Below are 23468 nucleotides of genomic sequence, written 5' to 3' on the forward strand. Positions count from 1 at the left end.
ATTAATGAAGGAACAAACTTAAAGGAAATTGAATAGCTCTGCTTCCTAGTTCTTTTTGCCAACTCCTCCACCGCCGCGACACATGGGTCACTTAGATCCGTCAGCACCCATCATAATTTAATCCCAAATTAAGCTCCCATCAAGAACAACTTCGCCCCATCTTGTTAATTCTTAATGGGTCCAAGACAGTTCGGTACCAGACAGAAAGATTCGAGAATGGAAGGCATGGGGGACTGGACAAGCAGCAAGATCGCATAACATTGGAGAAAAACTCCATTGGAGAAATAATTGAAGTTCATGAAAGATCAAAATTGAAACAAATTTGATTCATAAAACTGGGTAGGAATCAAAGGGGATGTTGGTTTTCCTTTGGACTTCACATGAGCCATTAAAACCCAGGAAAAGCTTGGGGGTCACATGGTGTTTGGTAGAGGTGGGACATGCTCTACACAGATACCCAGACAACAGTGGCATATGGAGACATCACGGCATGTCGTTTATCTTTCCGTTTCCTTACGAAAATGGGCCACAAACAATGCTCTTCATATCATTCTCCAGTCAAAATCCCTGCTCTGTTCTACTTCTAATGAACTTAAATGTAAGAACTTTAATAAAATATTAAGACATTTGTTCATCACAGAAATTCTGTTAAAAAAAACATTCTTAAGGACATATTAACTTAATGACGTAATGAAAGACGTTCATTTATTGCTGTTTATTTTCTTACTCCCAGTTTTAGGAGGTCATTATAGTTACGGCATCTTTTAGTAATTCACTTTTTGTGTAGTGTAGTTCGCATCTACGGTGGTTAGTGAACTGTGGTGGCTTTCGACACTTGTGACTGTCGGTGGGTGGAGGCTGTATATAAAGCCACGCATATGGGTTCCATTAATTCGCAGTCATCGGAGGCTCGGATCTGAGTGCCGTGTTCTAACGGGGAATGAGCTATGTGGTAGCTAATGCTTGGAACAGACAAGAAATAAAAGCCTCTCTTGTTCTTGGTGGGTTTTAGATCTCTCTGCATTTCAACTTTCCCTTCATCCCCAAGAAAGTTTTGGGTCTGTTTTTTAGCTCAGAATGGCAACCAACTCGGTTTCCAAGCTCTCAATGTTCGTTTTGGGGCTGTTTTGGCTTCTGGGTGTTCAGCTTGTTCAATGTAGTGTGACATATGATAGAAAGGCCATCTTGATCAATGGGCAGAGGAGAGTCCTCTTCTCTGGCTCCATACATTACCCAAGAAGCACTCCTGAGGTACCCATTTCTCTTCCCTTTTTGCTTTATGGTGGGAATGTTTCTGATTTTTGGAGAACTGAAATGTCTGTAGATGTGGGAAGATCTGATTCAGAAAGCCAAAGAAGGTGGTCTTGATGTTGTTGAAACCTATGTGTTCTGGAATATCCATGAGCCTTCCCCTGGCAATGTACTGTAACTTCACCATCTAAACTTCATTTTTTTGTTTCATTTTGAACTTCTCTTNTATCCATGAGCCTTCCCCTGGCAATGTACTGTAACTTCTCCATCTAAACTTCATTTTTTTGTTTCATTTTGAACTTCTCTTCAAGAATCTTTTGTTTTTCCTTCTCATTTTGTTCGTCCTCTATGCTTTCAGTACAATTTTGAAGGGAGATATGATCTGGTGAGGTTCATAAAAACCATTCACAAAGCTGGACTCTACGCAAACCTACGCATTGGACCTTATGTTTGTGCAGAGTGGAACTTCGGGTACCTCCTCCTTATCATCTCCATATCTCTTTTTGTCTCTCCACAGTTAAAATTAATGGTTTCTGAACTTCAAACGTTTCCTGCAGAGGCTTTCCTGTTTGGCTGAAGTATGTCCCAGGCATTAGCTTCAGAACAGATAATGAACCTTTCAAGGTATGTTCATATGCATGCCTTTTTAATCTCTCTATGCTTTAGCTAAAGTACTTTTGATATCCATGGGGCTGTGTTTGTTTGGTTTGTTCTTGCTATTTCAGAGAGCAATGCAGGGATTTACAGAAAAAATTGTGGGGATGATGAAAAGTGAAAACTTGTTTGAGTCCCAAGGTGGCCCCATCATTCTCTCTCAGGTACTAATATCTAAGATTATCTAATGGACACTAAACGTTGTAGAAATGCAGCTCTAATTCGAGCGAATAATTGATCTTGTAGATTGAGAATGAATATGGAGTACAGAGCAAGCTATTTGGGGCTTCTGGGAAAAATTATATGACATGGGCGGCAAAGATGGCTGTAGGACTGGGAACTGGAGTCCCATGGTTGATGTGCAAGGAAGAGGATGCCCCAGATCCAGTGGTTAGCCCTTCTCTTATCTATTGTGGAGTGCTTAGCCCTTCTCTTCTCTTAACAAAGGCTTATCTGAGAAACCCTGGTTTTGTCCGTCACAGATTAATACATGCAATGGCTTTTACTGCGATGCATTCTCTCCTAATAGACCTTACAAGCCTTCAATGTGGACAGAGGCTTGGAGTGGCTGGTGTGTAGCAGCCCTCCTCTCATCTCATTTTAGTCATCCACCTTTTGATCGTCTGAAAGGTTCTCATTTCTCTGATTTGCCTTGACAATCCTGTAGGTTTAATGAGTTTGGGGGTCCAATTCACCATCGACCAGTTCAGGATTTGGCGTTCGCTGTTGCTCGGTTCGTTCAGAAAGGAGGGTCGTTTATTAACTATTACATGGTTGGTTTTCTGTGACACAAGCATTACTTTGTTCTGAACTGTTATCTTATAAGATTCTCATCCCTTCCTGTGACAGTACCATGGTGGGACGAACTTTGGACGTACAGCCGGAGGACCTTTCATCACTACCAGCTATGACTACGATGCTCCGATAGATGAATATGGTGAGAATTGAGAAACTAAAAGGAACAAGCTCATGACTGAAGAAAGCCACTGTGTTTTTTTCACATGTTAGCCCCCGTGGATTAACATAGCTGTTTAAAGAAAGTTAGGAAATATACAAAAAACGCTACGATTAAGTTCCAATGTCGTTGATGGCTGAAAATACTTACATTGATTGCTTGGTTATAAAACTATGATAGGCTTGATCAGGCAACCGAAGTATGGTCACTTGAAGGAGCTTCATAGGGCGGTGAAGATGTGCGAGAAAGCTTTAGTTTCAGCAGATCCAATTGTGACTTCATTAGGGAGCTCTCAACAGGTACTTTTACTCAACAGTCCATAATTCTGATCTCTCGCCATTTAAGCTTAACCAAAGTTACTGAGGCTCGACCTTCAATATCTCCAGGCTTATGTCTACACATCAGAATCAGGAGGCTGTGCAGCTTTTCTTTCAAATTATGACACAAATTCAGCTGCAAGAGTGATGTTCAATAACATGCACTATAATTTACCTCCATGGTCCATCAGTGTTCTTCCTGATTGCAGAAATGTAGTTTTCAATACTGCCAAGGTTTGGAAACATTTCCTTGCATTTTAGTTTAGACTTCAGTAGGCTCTGGTTTCGCGGCTCACCTTGATTTTGTTTTTGACCTGTTTTCCAGGTCGGAGTTCAAACATCACAACTGGAAATGCTACCAACAAATTCTCCAATGCTCTTATGGGAAAGCTACAACGAAGACGTTTCTTCCGAGGATGATAGCATGACAATGACTGCTTCTGGTTTACTGGAGCAGATAAATGTTACCAAAGACACTAGTGACTACCTATGGTATATTACTAGGTGAGACCACTTCTTCCTTCCGCTCTTGCTTGCTTACAATTGAATTCTTTAGATGAAAGTCATTACATGTTTAAAACAGGAATTGCATATTGAACAGGCCATAATATTCTCTTTTTGTCCCTTCAGTGTAGATATTGGCTCAACAGAATCCTGCCTGCACGGTGGAGAACTCCCCACACTGATTGTTCAGTCAAGTGGACATACCGTGCATGTCTTTATCAATGGGAGGCTTTCAGGTACAGTACTATCTCATTCTTCTTGGATGCCTCCAACCATCATGAAAGCAAGAAGTTTTAATAAATATGGGTTGGTTATCAGGTTCTGCCTTCGGGTCTAGAGAAAATCGAAGATTCACTTACACGGGCAAAGTCAATTTTTGGGCTGGACGAAACACGATTGCACTCCTGAGCGTCGCTGTGGGACTGCCAGTGAGTTTATTCCTTTGTTTTTCTCATAGTTGTCCATTTCAATAAAGGGGTCTCACCTTTTGCTTGTTTTACTAAACCATAAAAGCATGATGCTCTCATCACTCCCCCAAGATAATTGAAAACATAATTGAAAACTGCTTTCTAGTATGTTTTTTGGGTTTCCCCCTATTTGTTGGTAATGATACATTTTGAATTGTTGTTGTTGAAGAATGTTGGGGGACACTTTGAGAAGTGGAACACGGGAATCTTAGGTCCAGTTGCTCTTCATGGACTTGATCAAGGAAAATGGGACTTGTCCTGGTCGAAATGGACCTACAAGGTTTGATCACTTAACTCCCAGCTTGCTTCTCGAGTGTTATGATTTCATCTCCGAAAAACTTTTTCCTCACTCTTAAATCCAAAATAGGTCGGGCTGAAAGGAGAAGCCTTGAATCTCGTATCTCCAAATGGTATATCTTCAGTCGAATGGATTGAAGGATCCTTGGCTGCACAAGCACCGCAACCACTGACTTGGCACAAGGTAACTGTTGACCCCGAATTCATCTCGATTTTACTATCAAAGATGAGATAACCCTTAAAAGTATGAACCTTACCATTTTCACTTGCAGAGTAACTTCGATGCACCTGAAGGAGCTGAGCCATTGGCTTTAGACATGCGGGGAATGGGAAAGGGTCAGATATGGATTAATGGACTGAGCATTGGCAGATACTGGACTGCATACGCTGCTGGAAACTGTGATAAATGCAATTATGCTGGAACCTTTAGACCTTCGAAGTGTCAGCAAGGCTGTGGCCAGCCGACACAAAGATGGTAACTTCTTCACATTAGGGAAACTTATCAATACTGAAGAATGAGTTTCTCTTACATAGTCCAACTATATTTCATTTTCAGGTACCATGTGCCTCGTGCTTGGTTGAAGCCAAAAGACAATCTGTTAGTAGTCTTTGAGGAACTCGGAGGGAATCCCACAGGCATCAGTTTGGTGAAGAGATCAGTGACTAGTGTCTGTGCCGACGTCTCTGAATTCCATCCAACTCTTAAGAACTGGCACATCGAAACCTACGGAAAGTCAGAGGATTTACATAGACCCAAAGTTCATCTTAGGTGTTCTACAGGTTATTCCATAACTTCCATCAAATTTGCAAGCTTTGGAACTCCATTAGGAACCTGCGGGAGCTACCAGCAAGGAACTTGCCACGCTCCTATGTCATATGATATTCTAGAGAAGGTACCAAAAAACAAAGATCCATTTTTGTTTTTCTTCTTCTTCTTTCACTGTATTTACTTATCCCCACTCATATTGTCATCCCTTTCTACAGAGGTGTGTAGGGAAGCAAAGATGTGCTGTTACCATATCCAATACTAACTTTGGGCAAGATCCATGTCCAAATGTTTTGAAGCGACTATCGGTCGAAGTTGTATGTGCTCCAATGACTACGGCAGCCGAACCCAACTGGAAGGGTTGATTGGATTGGTTGAAAAGGGGAGATTTAGCTTCTCATGAAGGGTGGCATGGTTCAATTACCATTAAAAAGAGTGAGCAAAAGGATGATAGGGTTACAGCAGCAGTACTTTTCCAATTAGTATCTGATGATTTGGTTTTCATATTGAGTTTTTCGTCAAGGGTGTGTGTGGTGCCAAAGGCTGTAGGGGTTCTTAGAGGTATAGGTCGTAGAGTATGTAAATCCCGGGGTTCTGCAATCTAAGGCCCTGAGGTGAATCTCAATTCCCATTCCTGGCATTTTAACTGGAAATGGGTTCTGGGAAAGATAGGTAATTTATTTCAGTTTGTTATATTGGGGAAAAATGAAACCCCATTCAGGATATTGTAATGACCTGGTGTGACAAGTGCCTCCTGTAATACAAGGCCAGTTTGAAGGAAAAAGAAAATTCTTGACATTCTGCTTTCTAAATGCCCCTTCTTTTCTACATCTCTATTTCATGTATAGAATATGAAATTCCTTTCTTGGGGTAAAGTACTGGAAGATAAGATCCTAACATTCAGATTCCTCCAGATATGGAGAAGGGTATAATTTCATTCCAAAATGCACGACTCTAATGTCAAATCGAATTTAACTAATCAGAATTACCCATAAAATACATTAAGCAAATCTTCCTCCTAAAGAATCGTCTTCCTGTTCTTTCAATATCAGATTCCCACATCCCAATTATACTAATGCAACAATAACATTGTTTTTTCAACTTAAGAGAAAGAAGAAAAGACAAACAATAAAAGCCACTTCGAAAGGGAGAATATACCGTGTTCTTCTAATAACAAAGCGAGCGGATAGGAGCTGGTAATCAAGTATAGAAAATTTAAGCGGTTTCATAGTATAATGAAGTTGTTTATATCTCTACTTCAGAGCCCAATTGTCGTTGGTGAATATCAGGCAGAAGAAGTAGCAGCCATGTGCTTGAATACAGTCTGCTGCAGTTCTTCCTTCTTAGCTCCAACCACCTTGTCCACAATTCTTCCCTCTTTCAGGAACATAAAAGTAGGCATTGCCTCCACCCCCCAATCTTTAGCTACCGACTGCACCATTCAACGCATTTTAACTAAAGCTACACACACACACAGAGAAAATCCAGAGGAGGATTTATAAATTGTGATTTATAGTACCTCCAGATCATCAACATCAACCTTGAGAAATGTGACACTGGGAAATTTCTGAGCAAGCTCGTCTAGAAAAGGCGCAATGAACCGACACGGACCACACCATGATGCAGTGAAATCCACCACTATCTGCATCAATTCTAACACTCGTGAACAAAATCCTACTATATCTGATATGTACAGTAAGTTAAAATGTCAAACTCAATAATAGGTAGTTCCAACTACATGAAGATTGCTTCTATTCTGGTGAGAAAATGATTGGTGGTGAAATTTAGAAAAGGACTGGATTGGAAATGGCTTCGTATAAGCATATGATCTCAATGTAGTAAATGTCTACTACAGATGTATCCAATTGGTTTGCTTTGCTTTGCTTTGGAAAGCAATAAGTGGGAGACAAAAATGGTATTGATTGTTCAATAAAGAAAAGGAAGCACGAAAGATTCGAAACATGTCACAATTTGATTACTACTTTTTCTACCATACCACAAAAAAGCAAAGAAAAAGAACGGAAAAGTTTTCTGGAGCATATCAAGATGAGTTTGAAATACGCAACGCAGAATGCAATGAGCGGATCAAATCAAGTAATACCGATACATTGAAATCAATGAACATACTGGCGATTAAATCAAGGTAATGCGAAGAACACAAAGTTGAAGAGGAATTGAAATGGTTGTACCAGTTCCTGAGAGGCATTGCCCTTCTGAATTTGGTGGTTCCATGAATCAATGGTGTTGCAGTGGATGACTCGTCCCTCTGCTACTGCCATATCTCCTTCGTTTCCTTCTCTACTTTTACGAATCTCTGATAAAACCGACACACCAAACAGATTTTGATCACTGCGAGAATTTCTCCTTTAAATAGGTAAAGAGAAATGCTTTTTTTACACAGAATTGGACCTTTCTTTCTGATTAATCACGATTTTGCCACCCCAATTTATGGACCGCTTTCAAATGAAATTCCATGCAACGTTTTCTCTTCCCGACGTAGATTTATTATTATTATTTATTATTATTATTATTATTATTATTATTCATTTCTTTTTGGAACGCGCGTGAAAAGTTTCATTTTCACGCTTACAATTCATAAACGCCGTCAAATTCTTGTGATTAAATCCACCTGTATGAGCCACACCTTTTAAAAAAAATTAATTATATAATTTCTTATTATTCACCATATTCATATCTCATCAGACTTTTATAAGTGTATTTCTATTATGGTACAAGTCTCTCTTGTACCATTCATTCCAATTGGCTCTAGCCAAATACAAAATGATAATGATTTCACGCTCAAAACTCAAAACAATGCTAGACAAACATTTATATATGCATAGCAATACTAATTCTCATACATGAATCAAAGGAACACTCTGGTTGATGATTCATGTACCAATATGAATTCAATAAATTCATAAATTAAGATGGAAAAGGAACAAAAAGTATTCCTAATCTAAATCTTCCCGACAATTTTCCACTCTTAGATGAAAATTTTAGAAAAAAAACAATTTGACTATAATTATTATTATTTTTATAAAAGCATTTAATTAGAAATTATTGTAATATTTGATTCAGATATTGATTTGATTAAAAGTACTTTTATGATTGATGTTTATTTTTTGGAAAGTATTTTTACAATCATGAAAGTAATAATAAAAAAAAAAAAAGTGTTAAACAACATATAAGAGAGGAAACAAAAAGTGGTAAACAAAAGATATGGCATGAGAAAGAAAAAAAAAAAGGAGGGAAATAAAAATTTAAGAAAAGTTTCAAATAATAATAATAATAAATGTTAGAAGAGACAAGAGGGAAATGAAAATTCGAGAGAAAAAAATTTAAAAGCTAAAAATAATTAATGATAGAAAAAGACAAATTTTTAGAATGAAAAAGTTGACTTTTAACATCATTTTTGGGCCAAGTAAAATATTTCTTAAAAATTTCTCAAATATACCCTAACTAAAAAATAATTTAAAGTCATTTATTTCATATATATATATATATTAAACTATATGGTAAATGAATTTCCCTTTTAATCATATAGTCCACTTTGGATGGCTTGTGAAGCGCGAGAATTTTTTTATTAGCCACACAAATGGTCTTTCCATGGACCAACCACTACGGGATCACTCTTTTTCATTATTCATTTTGACCATTTTTTTTAAAAAGCTACTTTAATTCACACTACGAGTTTAATGGCATATATGCCTCTCACCAAACTCATCCAACCATTTAAAAAAAAAAAAAAAAAAAAAAAAAANAAAAAAAATGTTGTGCGGTTCCTATGCTTAATTGAAAATGTCGGCAACATTTTCTACAAATGCCCCATTGTAAACAATTACTTTCAGTGTTCACGTGTGATTACTATTAATAAATTAAATTATTTAAGCTTTTTCAACATTAAGATAAAATTAATGAAATTGATGAATTCTAGCTAATAATGTTTAAATCTAATCTTTGTATTGACGAGTTTAATTTGGTAATTTAATATAATTAAAGTCAAATATCCATAATTCAATTTAATTACGGGCTGGCATTTTCTTGTTTTAGTTTTTATGAATTAATATCCAAAATAGAAAACGAATATTCGGAAGTGTTTACGTATAAGACCACCCGTTGTACCGTTCATGCACTGGCTATAAACAATTTACTTTATTTATTTATTTATTTTGGGAACAGGGCAAGTTATCTCTTTACCTATAAAATTGGAAGTAATTTTGGTTCGGTTTTACCCTCGAAACCCCTTCATTCTTCGGCTCCCCTCCTCCAATTGCCCTGCCATGGCTGCTGGTTCGGAGCTCGTTTCTCTGCTTCTATTGCTCTCTATTGCCAATCTCTGCAATGGAGGCATTACCAGTAGATACACGAGAAAACTTGAAGCTTCTGTCGATATGCCTGCAGAAGCTTTCCCCCCGCCCGGCGGTTACAACGCACCAGAACAGGTCTCGCCCAATCGAAACTCGATCTCGAAGGATTTCAGATGCTATCTTTTTTCGGCAGTTTTTTTTTTTTATATTGCTTTGGTGAATTTGCAGGTCCATATAACACAGGGAGATCGTGATGGCAGAGGCGTTATAATTTCTTGGGTGACGCCATTGTCGCCCAAACCTAATGTTGTTAGATATTGGGCAGCGGATTGCGATGAGAAACATGCCGACGAATTAAAAGCTAGAACCACTACTTACAAATATTACAATTACACTTCCGGATTCATCCACCATGCCACCATTAAGAAGCTCAAGGTTCGTTCTCTTCTCGTTCTGGTCTTTGAGTCTTATGCCTTTTCCTGATTTCCAGTTTGGTTTCGAAAATTGTATTGCAGTACGGTACCAAATACTTCTATGAGCTTGGGAGTGACAATGTGACGCGTCGGTTTTTCTTCACAACGCCTCCCATGGTTGGTCCTGATGTCCCGTACACATTCGGCATCATTGGTAATAGTTTGTCGCTTTCTTCCTCGCACATGATTCGGTCGCATCTTCCTGTTTTGATTAATCGGCATCAGTAATTGCATTATGTCCGCAGGCGATCTTGGACAGACTTATGATTCGAATCAAACGTTTGAGCATTATTATTCAAATCCTAAGGGACAAGCTGTGCTGTTCGTCGGAGATCTTTCTTATGCCGACAATCATCCGTTTCACGACAATAGGAAGTGGGATACATGGGGTCGATTTGTCGAGAAGAGCACTGCGTATCAGCCGTGGATTTGGACCGCCGGTAACCACGAAATGGATTTTGCTCCAGAAATTGTAAGAACATAACATAACAGAACAAGAACATTTATATCTTCTATTTCTACTTGAATTTTGGAGTCAATTTGACTTTGTTGTTTCAGGGAGAAAAAACCCCTTTTAAACCTTTTACGCGTCGGTATCACGTCCCTTACAGATCAGCACAAAGCACATCCCCTCTCTGGTATTCCATCAAGCGTGCATCTGCCTACATTATAGTCCTTTCTTCTTACTCTGCTTACGGTATGTGTTGATTGATTGATTTGTGATTTGGGTGTTCAATTACTGTAAAAAAAAAAAAAAAAAAAAAAAAAAAAAAAAAAAAAAAAAAAAAAAAAAAAANGGAGCTTTGTTGATCTTTCAGGAACATATACTCCACAATATGAGTGGCTACAGAAGGAGTTTACGAAGGTGAATAGAGAGGAGACTCCGTGGTTGATTGTTATGGTTCATTCTCCTTGGTATAATAGTTACGAGTACCATTATATGGAAGGGGAGAGCATGAGGGTCATGTTTGAGTCCTGGTTTGTTCAAAACAAAGTTGACCTTGTTCTTTCTGGCCATGTCCATGCTTATGAGCGTTCGGTATTTCAGCTTCCTCCTTTCTCCTGTTATTATTTGCTTTGAAGTAATTTGTTTTGGTAATTTTGTGAGATGAGGATTTGATAAATATCAAGTGAAGTAATGTTTTGTTTGTGGTAGGAGCGAGTGTCCAACGTGAGATACAACATAACAAATCGATTAAGCACTCCAATTAGAGATACTAATGCACCAATATACTTAACAGTCGGTGATGGCGGAAATATTGAAGGCCTGGCTAATCGGTGAGTATCATTATATGTTCTTATCTTCTTCTTTTTACCCCTTTTAACCATAGGAATTGTTTTGATGGTATGTTCAAACGAACAACCCTTAAACAGGTACGAAATAATTGGTTATTTCTTTTTGAGCCTCTGATTTTTAGTTGGTGATATTTTTTAATGTAGGAGACTAGTCTTATATAGTAGGAGACCTTTAAAAAGTACTATTTGTTTTAAAATTAATAATTGGATCAACCATCAACTTTTGGCACGACAACACGCATCTTTATCAATAAAGTTACCCCACTCTTCAAATCTGTTTTGGGTATCAAAGGAAAATGTCCTCTTGTAGTTTGAATGTACAGAGGTTGTGTTTGGTTTTTTCAGGTATACAGAACCACAACCAAGCTACTCAGCATATAGGGAGGCAAGCTTTGGACATGCAATGCTTGAAATAAAGAATAGAACTCATGCATATTATACATGGCACCGCAACCAAGATGCTGAGCCTGTTGCTGCCGATTCACTTTGGATATATAACAGACACTGGTACCCTGAAGATGAGAGTTCTCAATAGCTTTTGATGAAGAAGCTTTCCCTGTGTGTTTGTCGTGTTTGGTAGTGCTTTTGAATTTCATTCGAGTCTGTCAATAAGATAGGTGGTTGCCTTTCATTTTTAACCTTATTATGGTTTGTTAATTACCATCTTGTTGTTCACAGAACATATAATAAAATAACTAAAATTGACACCATTTGTTTTGTTGGTGGTCTCATTTTCCGCCAAATGCTATACTCTCATACGCATTCCTTGTTCATGAAAAAACCAAACGTTGAAGCTTTAAATGGACATCTTGAATTCCAAATACACTCTCCAAAGGAACAAATTGGGTGGAAGAAATGTTCCGAACGAACTTCGGCTAAACATTTTCTCATGAAGATGTGAAAAACTCTTTTTAATGTGAAGATGTGAAAAACTCTTCTTAATGTATGCGTTTTAAAAGTGTGAAGTTGACGTAATGATGGTATTCAAGCCCGACACTGAATTATGTGATAGCAAAGATGCAGCCCCCAGCAAGGATGTATGCCCCTAAACAGTCTGGACTTATTTGACATTTTTTAAAATCCACGAACTCTCTATCAAGAGTCTAAGACGGTAGATAAATTAATTTTAATCACCTTCAATTTAAAGAAAATAACATCAGTGCTTCTACCTTTAAGAGTACATATAGCTTTATATATATATATATATATATAATAATTTCCAGCTAAACATCATAAACTATGTGGAGACTCGAAATTAAGCTGAACATGGCTTAGCCCAATTGAATCCTCTCGAGACCCCAAGCCTATCACCATCTATCTAGAGGACGGATCCGCCCAACTAAATTGTTGTTGAGAAGCCCAGCTCGAACGTTTGGGCCAGTCGTGAGCAAGCCCAATTGTTTAAGTACCGGCAAAGTATCAAACCGCTGTACGTAGCGGCGTCGTCTCCGTCGCATCTCGTGTTGAAGGGCCGAGGGCGTTCTCCTCCTCCTTAATTTGGTGAAATTTTGGAGGCAACTATTGCTTTGATTGCCTGAGTGTGAGGAAGGACCTAATATTTTCCGCGGTGAACTGTGAATCTTCCGATAGAACCTACAGAAGCTGAAGGTCAAAGAGAATCGAACAACATGAGGAAGCGAGATTTAGCCATTCTTATGCTCTCAGCCTTCGCTATTTTTTTCTCCCTTCAGGTTTGCGATTTTCTTCTTCTTCTTCTTCTTTTTTTTTTTTTTTTTTTTNTGTGCTCGTTGCTGTTAGTTATCGAAGAGAGTAGTTGATCAGGACTTCTTTTGACTTCATCTATTGGCGTTCCTTGATTTTGGAAATTTGTTGCTGTTTAGACGATACTGTGTTGTGAATTTGCATTTACCATCTCAATTTCGTACAAGAGTGACTTATTGTTGCGTTTCACTTGAATTTCAGCACGAGGGCGATTTCTCGTTTAGGGAGGCGTGGATGCATCTGACTGATGAGTACCCAATCAAGTATGAGGGAGATCGTCTCCCGCCACCAGTCGTGGCCGATCTTAATGGCGATGGAAAGAAGGAGGTTCTTGTTGCGACGCACGATGCTAAAATTCTGGTAATCACGAGTCCCGTACCACATTCATTTTGTTTTATCCAATCACGCGTGTTTTCTTATGGAGCAACTGGGCCGGTTATTTAGCCTGCTGCAATGTGAAATGTGTATATTTTCTTTCTGCAACATATGGTTGTTGGATTTGGAGAACATTTTGCTGGCTTCTGGGGCGTTTTGTTAGTCAATCGGCCATGTAGTTTGGTTTAATGAACTTTGAGTGGTCGTCTCAGGTTTTGGAACCCCACAGTAGGCGAGTAGACGAGGGATTTAGTCATGCACGTGTACTGACAGAGGTCTCTTTGTTGCCTGCTAAAGTACGCATTTCATCTGGTAGACGTCCTGTAGCCATGGCTACTGGAGTTATTGATCGGCATCCTAGACAGGGGCAACCAGTGACACAAGTTCTTGTTGTTGTTACATCCGGTTGGTCTGTGATGTGTTTTGATCACAATCTCAAAAAGTTATGGGAAACAAATCTGCAGGTTTGATTTTACGAGATGTCTGCAATGTTCAGTGTCCTTGAATATCCTGTATTTTCTTTTTTCTATCATTCTCTTTGGATCATTTCGCTTACTAATAGCCTAGTTCTTGGTGGCATTTGACAGGAGGATTTTCCACATAATGCTCACCACAGAGAGATCGCGATCTCTATAAGCAATTATACCCTAAAGCATGGTGATTCAGGATTGGTTATCGTTGGTGGAAGAATGGAAATGCAGCCACATGTATGTCTTATTGCAATATGGTTACTTAAGATGCATTATATTTATTCACTCCTTATACTAGTTGGAATGCTACCGGATTTGTGTTTTTCCCTCTATGGTCAATATCAGGAAATTTTCAATTGGTTCAATCATATAGCTAATAATTAATCTACTGCAGATAGGATGTTGCTAAAATAAACCAATTCATAATGCCTTTTTATTGAGTATTCACCACTATGCAATCAACATGCCTTACCAAATTTATTCCATGTAGATTTTTATGGATCCCTTTGAAGAAATTGGAATTGCAGAAAAGAACGCTGAGCAGCACAGAAGAAGTGCTACTGAAAAGGAGGTACGAGCTTTTTTTTTTACCTTTTTTTTCTTTTCTTTTCTTTTTTATCAAGAACGTTTGAAGTGTCTCTTTCATCTGCCTTCTGTGTGGAAAATGCTGATGATCAAGAGAACTGGGGTTTTGAAAAGAATAAACTGTTTTGTGTTTTTATGCTGTTTAGTGATGAGATTGCTCTTCTGAACTTTGGAAAGCTTTTTACTTAATTCTATAGTTGATAGATTGTACATTTTCTGTTAAATTAAATATTAGCAGAAGATGGTTAATGATGAGTAAATGCATTCTATGTAGACTTCTGAGAACTCCGGGACAGTAGATTTACGTCATTTTGCATTTTATGCATTTGCTGGTCGATCTGGTGTGCAGCGATGGAGCAGGAAGAATGAGGTGATTCTACTTATTATCTGTTTCTTGCTCTTTCATATTATTTTTTGGGAATTTCTTCACTGGGCACAGTTATTTCAGCAGAAAAATAGTCATTCCTTTTTGTGGAGGAGCTACAATTAGTTACTCTCTGTAGATAGGCATTCACTTCTTATTAATTATTTTATCTTCATGTTTCAGAACATTGAGGCACATTCTTCAGATGCATCTCAGTTAATTCCACAACATAATTACAAGCTTGATGTTCATTCTTTGAATGCTCGACAACCTGGAGAGGTATGGCCCATTAGACTGATTCTTGTACTGGCATTGATTAATTCTGTTAAAATTTCACGAATAAGCTAATATTTAATGAACACTAGTCACAAGTTTTTACTCTGTGCGAGAAGCTCCTAAAGCTTTGAAATTGCAGTTTGAGTGCAGGGAATTTAGAGAGTCAATCCTTGGAGTTATGCCACACCACTGGGTAAGGTTAAACGTACTTTTCCATTGGCATTTTCTGGTAAACAATTGATTGCTTTTATAATGTGTGTTGATCTTTCGAGCAGGATAGGAGAGAAGACACCATGTTAGAGTTGGCTCACTTCAGGCGACATAAAAGGAAGGCACTGAAGAAAACATCTGGAAAATCAGTTAACTATCCTTTTCACAAGCCTGAGGAAAACCATCCTCCAGGGAAGGACTCAAGTAAAAGGATTCCCAAAATTATTGGTAGTGCTGCAAACATGGCTGGTTCAGCTAAAACTAAGAAGGTACTCTCCATTGTCTTTATTGCATTATGATGTATAAATTCTTGAATCTTAAACAAAATAGAGCTCTGGAAATCATGGACCCATATGGCAGTAACAAAGCCAGCATATCTGACTTCAGAGAGTTAAATGTCAGAAACCTCATCTTTGAAACAATATTTTTGTTTTTCCCCCAACTGCTGTATTTCTAATATTAGGAACTCTCTTCTTGAAAGACCTTGACTTTAAAAAGCTTTAACTTTTTAGCACAGCTCAAATCCTAGTCTCTGTGGGCAAGCTAAGCTTTTAGATGACACTTTCAGGTTCCTGATCCTTGTTTTTTCTTTTGTCTGAAGGATTTTTTTTTTTTTTTCCTATAGGAAATATAGTTTGAGCTAAAACTAATATTAGATAAAACTGTTCCATTTTATAGTACAACAAAAGTTAGGGGTGAGGATTTGAACCTAAATGCCTTAACCGTTAGGATATGCTCGTGTTAGCATAGAACTGTTCTGTATCTTCAATTATTATTATTTTTTGCATAACCTGTTATTTCATATGATGCAGCCTCTTCCTTATGTCCCTACCATAACTAACTATACCAAGCTTTGGTGGCTTCCTAATGTTGTTGTGGCTCATCAAAAAGAAGGGATAGAAGCTCTGCATTTAGCATCAGGGCGCACTGTTTGCAAGGTGTGCATCCATTAACTGCTAGATTTTCATGAATGTGTAATGGGCGTTTTGCATTTCATCACTATAATAAAAAGATATTTATTGGTTGCTACGAGAGAATCCTACATGTTATTCTTTTTCTGAAGATTTTTTCAAAAATATTTTTTTGGTTTAACCACTCATTTGATCTTTTAAGTTCATAACGCACACATGAATATTGAAAATTCTACTTTTAGTTAGCCTATGAAAACTACTTCTGCTGTTACTTATTAAAAACCATTATTGATTTTGCCAGCTGCATCTTCAAGAAGGTGGTCTTCATGCTGATATTAATGGAGATGGAGTCCTTGATCATGTTCAGGTGCACATGAGTTTTCTTTACATATTAATATTTATATGGCTATGGGGCAAAATACTTGGTTCCCCAGTTATTGCAATGTGTGCGGTTCAGTTCTAAATAATCTTGTACTTTTTTTTTCATGTTAAGATACTTTTAGTTTTAGTATTTCTGATTTCATGGGGGAAATGGATATGTTTTTTAAATTTCATTTTAATTATTGTGCGTGGCTTTCCTTGATGAGTGAACTCTCAGATATCCCTGCATCAGCTGATTCAATTTTCTTTAGTATCTGACCTCCAAGTCTGATATTGCGTACATGTCTAACCTGGTTCCTGATTCTTGACCTTTTCAATTGCATGAGTTCAGATCCCGCTAATGTAGCCATTTTATAGACATTCAATTTTTAAAATCCTTAATGTGTAATAAAGAATCTGAATGCATATAATCTGAAAAGCATTTGGATACCGCTGTTGAAATTGTGTAGCATTTAACTTGCATGTTTTCATGCAGTCTACATTTAGTCTTAATTATTTCAATTTGGCAACGAATTTCAAATTATTGAAAATCCAGGCTGTTGGAGGGAATGGTGCTGAGCGCACTGTGGTCAGTGGATCAATGGAAGTTATTCAACCTTGTTGGGCTGTTGCAACCTCTGGGGTGCCTGTACGAGAACAACTATTTAATGCATCCATATGCCACTATTCCCCCTTCAACCTCTTCCAACACGGAGAACTTTCAAGATTTGGCCGTACTCCAGACATGGCTTCTTTAGAGGTTGCAACTCCCATTCTTATTCCAAGAAAAGATGGTCACAGGCATCGCAGGGGAAGCCATGGCGATGTTGTTTTCTTGACCAACCGGGGAGAGGTACTGGCAAATCAGCAACTATTTGAACCCATTTTTTGCGATTAATTTATTGTGTGTGTAATTTTATTTCTTTGCTCTATGTTTTTCATTCGCATTTTCTTTCCATTACATATGTTGTTTGACATGCTTAAATGAAAATATATCGTAACACTCCTTGTGAATTGTGTGCCCTGTTTCTTCATTACCGGTTCATCCTATAGGTCATAACAAGGGGGTGCTATTATGTTTAATCAAGAATTAGACTGCTCGGATTTAAACCTCCATAACAAATTTCAAGCATGTCAGTGAAATGCGAACATGAAAATAAATCACCTTTAATCTTTGCTTGTATTGTTTGGTTCCGTGTTTGTGCTATCAAAGTAACCAAAATCTTACATTTGGTTGAAAGTCTCTCATCTTGCCTGCAACCTTTTGCAATCAATAAATTGAATAGACTTCATTCCTCTTTATGTTTATATGAACCTGCAACCTTTACATCTCCCCATTTTCCTTCACCCATGTGATTTGATTGCCTTATGATGTATTGTTTGCTGCAGGTAACATCATATTCACCTGGATTGCATGGTCATGGTGCCGATTGGCAGTGGCAGATATCAACTGGTGCTACTTGGTCAAATCCTCCATCTCCATCAGGAATGATGGATGCTGGTACAGTGATTCCCACACTCAAGGCAATCTCCTTGCGAGTGGGCGACAGTCGAGAAATGGTCCTTGCTGCAGGAGAACAAGAAGCTGTAGTCATATCCCCAGGGGGAAGTGTACAAGCGTCGATTGATCTTCCCGCCTCGCCAACTCATGCCCTGATCTCCGAGGACTTCTCGAACGATGGTCTTACCGATATTATCCTTGTGACCTCTACTGGTGTGTATGGCTTTGTCCAGACCAGGCAACCAGGGGCCCTCTTTTTCAGCACGCTTGTTGGTTGCCTCATACTTGTAATGGGAGTCATATTCGTTACCCAACACTTGAATTCTATAAAGGGAAAGCCACGGCCATCCGCCAGTCGGTAAGCAAGTAAGAAACAGTCGAATGAAATGTTTTGGTTTAAGAGATATTAACGGAGGATCGCTATCGTTACGTCATTTTCGTATATTTGGAGATGTAATTTATACAGGAGAGTAGAATGTAAACCCATCAAAAGATTTTCAGCCTGAACCTTTTTTGTACCTTAGTTTGATTGTAGATTCCTTCACCCCACCTCCATCTCTGTCAATTAAATTTGAACACTTTAGCACTGCAATCTGATCGATACTTCTGCCTAGATATATACTACATAATAGTGACATTATCTGAGCTAAATTCCCTTGAATGTTTAAAATTCTTTTAAGCTGTGCCTGTGATCAAATGTATGCGTAATTAGGGGTGAAATTTTGCTTCCCTTGATTCATTCGAGTTGATGTTAGTGTAAAAGTATAGGAAAGTATTTGGAAGTAATAAGGAAGATGAAGTCTAATCTCCAGACTCACATCTCAAAAGTGAATCTACGAAAAGATCTCTGTTCCCATGTCCAACCCTACAAACCAACGCTGAAAGTAAAAGTACAGAGATTAGACAAGTTTGGGAAATTACATCCATACCCATCCTATTGTAAAACAATCTATAAAAATAAATAATATTAAAATGTATGAATATTAAAAAAATAAAAAGAAAAGGAAAGAGAGTTATGGAAGGAGAATGAATGATGAAGTGAGCAGAAAACTAGATTTCTTTTTCTTCTTTTCTAATGAAAAATAAGGCTGTTTTCGGGGGACAATTTCTGCTTCTATGACAAGAATTCAGTGAAAATATTTTGGATGGCTGTTTTTCCCTAAGATTTTTTTTTTTTTGAATTTTTTTTATTATGAAAATATGAATGGTGATTTCTTTTAAGAATAATCTCGAACGTGCTCTAGAACCGTTACACATTGTTAGCGGTGACTTTGAGCTGTTACAATAATGCTATTATATATTTATAATATGTCGAAACCTAATTTGATATTCAATATCCTAAGCTTACACAAACCCCTTGTAAGACCATCAATGACATACATGCTATCTCTTTTTTTTTAATTTTCATGCCTTGGGCTAATCATCTTCCATAATTGTTATTCTTTTCCTCTTTGCTATCGGACTAAAGAAGATAAAAAACTAAGCTTTTATAACTTTTCTTTTCCAACTTTTCCAATTCACTTTAGAGTCTCAATCATATTAGGGGACAAAAGAAACACTTGTTTGTGAGTCACCCAACCTTTTCACTTTTTCAAATTTGTTTTCTATACTTTAAACAAAGATTGTATGTTGTACCAAATTTTGTGTCAAAACTTGCTTTCAATAAAATTGGTTACATATGCCTTAAGCCCCAACTTTGTCCCATAATCCGTCACCAGCACTAAGGGTTCACAGTTGAACCCTTTGAGTTGGCTAATAATTTGTTCGTGCATGAGACTTTTATGCGATTATACGGGGACAATTAAGAGTTGCAGACCAACATCTAATCCAAAATCTAACTTGATCACTGGAGTTATCCTAGATCACTGGAGTTTTGGATATCTTTGGATATCTATAGAACTAACCTATGATTTATGACTATACATGTGGGCATTATTAGGGAGTTCAATTTCCTTTTTAGTGTACCTGTCACACATGGAAAAAGCCCACAGTATACCTTGAGGTTTGGCAAAACTTAGCATGCATGAATCTTTTGAGAATTATAACTTATGTGAAGGTCCCACCTCGATGGTCTACGATACAATATAGGTCAACTTTGATGAAGAAAGAGACTAGCAAAAAAAAAGAAAAAAAAAAGAAAAAAAAAGGAAATAAATATAAAATTAAGATCGGAAGAGCGTCGNCAAGAAAAACTTGCTCCTAAAACAGAACAAGACACTAAACAAAATGAAATATGAACCACCGATAAGTTGCTTACTAAGTATATAAAAAACACTAAACCCTTTTTCTTAAATTTTCTTTTGAGGTGGATCATGACAGTTGGCTATAGAAATCAGATTTTCTTTCGTACCCGTCTTGTAATTGTTGCATTTCACATATTTTAAACTGTCAAAACTTGCAACACTGCATACACATGTTCACATATTTAAAATTTTATGAATTTTTCTTATTCCACATCGGTAAGTAATGGACATTAGCTCGAATGATTCGAAATATGACAAAAGGGTAGAACAAAAATGGAAAGGAAAGAAAGATTCATGGAGTGAGAAATGATGTGTATGAGAGTAGATGATGCCAAAAGCTTAGTTTGTAAGGAAGAACAAAATGTTAATGGAGATCAAAGGTTGACAATTTTAGGCACCGGCCTATACTATTTCCATGCTATAATAGAGTGGCCCTATGCACACCTAAATAACCAACAAATTTAATTTCATCACCTTTACCATCATGTGATACATTACATAATTATTAATAAAATAAATATATAATAAATTTCACAAGTGGAAAATAATAATAATAATAATAATAATAATAATAATATAAATAAATAATAGATTGAAGAGACAATTGATGAGCAGAAGAAGCAAGCCCNTGAACGAGTTTCCAGTAAATTACCCTAAGTTGAGCTTAGATTGAACAAACAAATCTAGTGCATAGCCCAAGAAAAACTTGCTCCTAAAACAGAACAAGACACTAAACAAAATGAAATATGAACCACCGATAAGTTGCTTACTAAGTATATAAAAAACACTAAACCCTTTTTCTTAAATTTTCTTTTGAGGTGGATCATGACAGTTGGCTATAGAAATCAGATTTTCTTTCGTACCCGTCTTGTAATTGTTGCATTTCACATATTTTAAACTGTCAAAACTTGCAACACTGCATACACATGTTCACATATTTAAAATTTTATGAATTTTTCTTATTCCACATTGGCAAGTAATGGACATTAGCTGGAATGATTCGAAATATGACAAAAGGGTAGAACAAAAATGGAAAGGAAAGAAAGATTCATGGAGTGAGAAATGATGTGTATGAGAGTAGATGATGCCAAAAGCTTAGTTTGTAAGGAAGAACAAAATGTTAATGGAGATCAAAGGTTGACAATTTTAGGCACCGGCCTATACTATTTCCATGCTATAATAGAGTGGCCCTATGCACACCTAAATAACCAACAAATTTAATTTCATCACCTTTACCATCATGTGATACATTACATAATTATTAATAAAATAAATATATAATAAATTTCACAAGTGGAAAATAATAATAATAATAATAATAATAATAATAATATAAATAAATAATAGATTGAAGAGACAATTGATGAGCAGAAGAAGCAAGCCCCTGAGGCTGATTCTGAGCCACTGACCCATTGCCCTGACTACGTGCTTTTACCAAAATGGCCTTCCAAAAACAACCTCTCACTCTCTCTCTACAAACCCCTCGCTGACTTTTTAACTCATTTCATCCATTGCCATTTGCCATTTGCCATTTGCCTGCAACTCCCCATTTTTCTGTTCCTCAAATGTCACGCGGATGAGGAAGAAGGAGTGATTTTAGGGTGTGGTCTAAGCTACAAGGGGCACTCTCCCCTAATTTTAAGGGACCACCCCCCACCCCTCACCCCCAGTTTCTGTTATGCTTCCATCCAGCCCTCAAACCCTACCTACTCTCCCTCTATATTTGCGGGCTGCCCTTCGCTTTCCTCAGTCCCCACCACTCACTCACTCACTCACTCACTCACTCACTCACTCACCCTTCATCTTCTTCTTCTTCTTCTTCTAACAACATAAACAACATTCTCTTTTCTGGGCTTTCATGGAGTTCCCATTTTCTGAGCTGATCAGGTGAGTAATTTTCGTTTTGTGTTTTACTGTTTCTGGTAAAAAAAAATGAATGGGTTCTTCTTCAATGGAGTTGGGAAAACACCCAGTTTTTTACTTTTTACTGTTTCTTTTGTGGGGGTTTTTTTTTTTATTATTTATTTTTATTTGAATTCCAGAAAATGATATCCAGGTTGGGATGATCAAGGAAGGAGAACAAAAACAAAACCTCTAAATCCTATGATGCTTGCTTTTCTCACATAAAGTAGAGTATAATAATAATAATAATAATAATAATAATAATATTTATTCATTCATAGAGTGAAAAAATAAAATAAATAAAATGGTTAGCTTTTTTACACTTTATGGGTAGAGTTTGTGTGTGGATGTGTTGTGGAATGTCGCTCTCATTCATACTGTATAAGTTGTGTTATGATTTCACACCAATTTTCTGAAATTCATCCTTAAATACTCAATGCTTCCCTTCCCTTCCTTCTCTCCTAAACCTTTCTTACTCACTAATACTCACTCTCAGACGTTTAAAAACCTTAACCCAAACAGAATAATATCTGCTAACAGTGGATGTAGAGGCACGGGAAAGATCCTATTTTTTATACACAATTCTAAAATGTTGAACCATCCCTCCTGAACATCAACCCAATCAACCTAAATCATGTCGTAAAGTTTCAGATCTTAATGCACATCATCGTGTTGGGGGGCCGGGGGGATGATAATTTTCAGACAGCAATGAGAGAACACAATTCAACGAAATGAACTCATAAGCTATTGTTGTATTATTATTATTACGTATAAGAAAAACCAGATGTCAATGATTGGATTATACACACAATACAATACAACACAATACAACACAACACAACACATTTATTGTATAAACAGAAAACATATAATTCCAGAAATTTAAGGAAACTTGTATGGAAGGATATTCAGACTGTTGAGATATATTATTTATGGAATATATCCTAGATATTATATCTTAATATTCTTCCATCTATGGTTCAGATGAGTCACAGGCCTTAGCCCATGCCGTTTGAAGCACAGGTATTAAGAGGATATTTTGCGGTGATAATTAGTTAGAATATATCTCACATATTTAGGGAGTTGTTAGTATAGATTTGATTAACCGTATATTTTATTTATTTACCAGATTTAGTTAGATATATATTTTTTCTATTTTTAGGTATTAGTTGATAGTTTGTATCCTATTTAAACGTGTTAAACATGAATGAAGATCATACTTTCGATCCCAATTCTATTTCTATTTCTCATTCTTAACA

The 23468-nt window shown here is 37.1% G+C and overlaps 5 protein-coding genes across 5 annotated transcripts in view; 3 read left to right on the top strand and 2 right to left on the bottom strand.

Annotated features, from left to right (window-relative positions):
- Positions 1-874: 874 nt before the first annotated feature.
- On the top strand, positions 875-6018 carry LOC111803582 (beta-galactosidase 3-like). The gene is made up of 19 exons (XM_023688061.1): positions 875-1251; positions 1325-1420; positions 1610-1722; positions 1809-1875; positions 1977-2069; positions 2152-2295; positions 2388-2476; positions 2573-2678; positions 2755-2842; positions 3041-3159; positions 3247-3411; positions 3503-3681; positions 3808-3917; positions 4000-4109; positions 4318-4428; positions 4516-4629; positions 4718-4920; positions 5002-5338; positions 5430-6018. Exons 1-19 carry the CDS (start codon positions 1078-1080, stop codon positions 5574-5576), a joined length of 2565 nt encoding a protein of 854 aa, XP_023543829.1. The 5' UTR covers positions 875-1077; the 3' UTR covers positions 5577-6018.
- A 110-nt stretch (positions 6019-6128) lies between these two features.
- On the bottom strand, positions 6129-7651 carry LOC111803584 (thioredoxin H-type-like). The gene is made up of 3 exons (XM_023688062.1): positions 7401-7651; positions 6731-6853; positions 6129-6643 (listed from the first exon to the last, which is right to left on the bottom strand). The coding sequence occupies exons 1-3, from the start codon at positions 7488-7490 to the stop codon at positions 6497-6499; spliced, it is 360 nt and encodes a 119-aa protein (XP_023543830.1). The 5' UTR covers positions 7491-7651; the 3' UTR covers positions 6129-6496.
- A 1697-nt stretch (positions 7652-9348) lies between these two features.
- Positions 9349-12000, top strand: LOC111803540 (purple acid phosphatase 5-like). Its single transcript, XM_023687995.1, has 8 exons — positions 9349-9656; positions 9750-9956; positions 10037-10148; positions 10240-10466; positions 10553-10691; positions 10813-11033; positions 11151-11272; positions 11636-12000. The coding sequence occupies exons 1-8, from the start codon at positions 9495-9497 to the stop codon at positions 11823-11825; spliced, it is 1380 nt and encodes a 459-aa protein (XP_023543763.1). The 5' UTR covers positions 9349-9494; the 3' UTR covers positions 11826-12000.
- Positions 12001-12734: 734 nt separating this feature from the next.
- On the top strand, positions 12735-18677 carry LOC111803539. Its single transcript, XM_023687993.1, has 13 exons — positions 12735-12981; positions 13214-13372; positions 13600-13851; positions 13975-14094; positions 14348-14428; positions 14717-14812; positions 14990-15085; positions 15222-15275; positions 15358-15561; positions 16105-16230; positions 16505-16570; positions 17120-17416; positions 17953-18677. Exons 1-13 carry the CDS (start codon positions 12919-12921, stop codon positions 18424-18426), a joined length of 2088 nt encoding a protein of 695 aa, XP_023543761.1. The 5' UTR covers positions 12735-12918; the 3' UTR covers positions 18427-18677.
- Positions 18678-22473: 3796 nt separating this feature from the next.
- Positions 22474-23468, bottom strand: part of LOC111803193 (protein SHI RELATED SEQUENCE 1-like) — a gene marked incomplete in the record, with an annotated part of 3118 nt that continues 2123 nt past the window's right edge. Inside the window, 1 exon segment of the mRNA XM_023687487.1 lies at positions 22474-23122.

The sequence above is a fragment of the Cucurbita pepo genome, chromosome LG10, assembly GCF_002806865.2.
Source record: "Cucurbita pepo subsp. pepo cultivar mu-cu-16 chromosome LG10, ASM280686v2, whole genome shotgun sequence".
Taxonomy (NCBI): domain Eukaryota; kingdom Viridiplantae; phylum Streptophyta; class Magnoliopsida; order Cucurbitales; family Cucurbitaceae; genus Cucurbita; species Cucurbita pepo.

Coding starts and splice junctions, on each gene's coding strand:
- LOC111803582 (XM_023688061.1), top strand. CDS start 1,078: ATGGCAACCAACTCGGTTTCCAAGCTCTCAATGTTCGTTTTGGGGCTG. Junction 3,160..3,246: donor CATTAGGGAGCTCTCAACAG/GTACTTTTACTC, acceptor CAATATCTCCAG/GCTTATGTCTACACATCAGA. Junction 3,682..3,807: donor TACCTATGGTATATTACTAG/GTGAGACCACTT, acceptor TTGTCCCTTCAG/TGTAGATATTGGCTCAACAG.
- LOC111803584 (XM_023688062.1), bottom strand. CDS start 7,490: ATGGCAGTAGCAGAGGGACGAGTCATCCACTGCAACACCATTGATTCA. Junction 6,854..7,400: donor GCAATGCCTCTCAGGAACTG/GTACAACCATTT, acceptor GAATTGATGCAG/ATAGTGGTGGATTTCACTGC. Junction 6,644..6,730: donor TTGATGTTGATGATCTGGAG/GTACTATAAATC, acceptor TGAATGGTGCAG/TCGGTAGCTAAAGATTGGGG.
- LOC111803540 (XM_023687995.1), top strand. CDS start 9,495: ATGGCTGCTGGTTCGGAGCTCGTTTCTCTGCTTCTATTGCTCTCTATT. Junction 10,149..10,239: donor GTACACATTCGGCATCATTG/GTAATAGTTTGT, acceptor TTATGTCCGCAG/GCGATCTTGGACAGACTTAT. Junction 11,034..11,150: donor TCCATGCTTATGAGCGTTCG/GTATTTCAGCTT, acceptor TGTTTGTGGTAG/GAGCGAGTGTCCAACGTGAG.
- LOC111803539 (XM_023687993.1), top strand. CDS start 12,919: ATGAGGAAGCGAGATTTAGCCATTCTTATGCTCTCAGCCTTCGCTATT. Junction 12,982..13,213: donor CTATTTTTTTCTCCCTTCAG/GTTTGCGATTTT, acceptor CTTGAATTTCAG/CACGAGGGCGATTTCTCGTT. Junction 15,276..15,357: donor GAGTTATGCCACACCACTGG/GTAAGGTTAAAC, acceptor TCTTTCGAGCAG/GATAGGAGAGAAGACACCAT.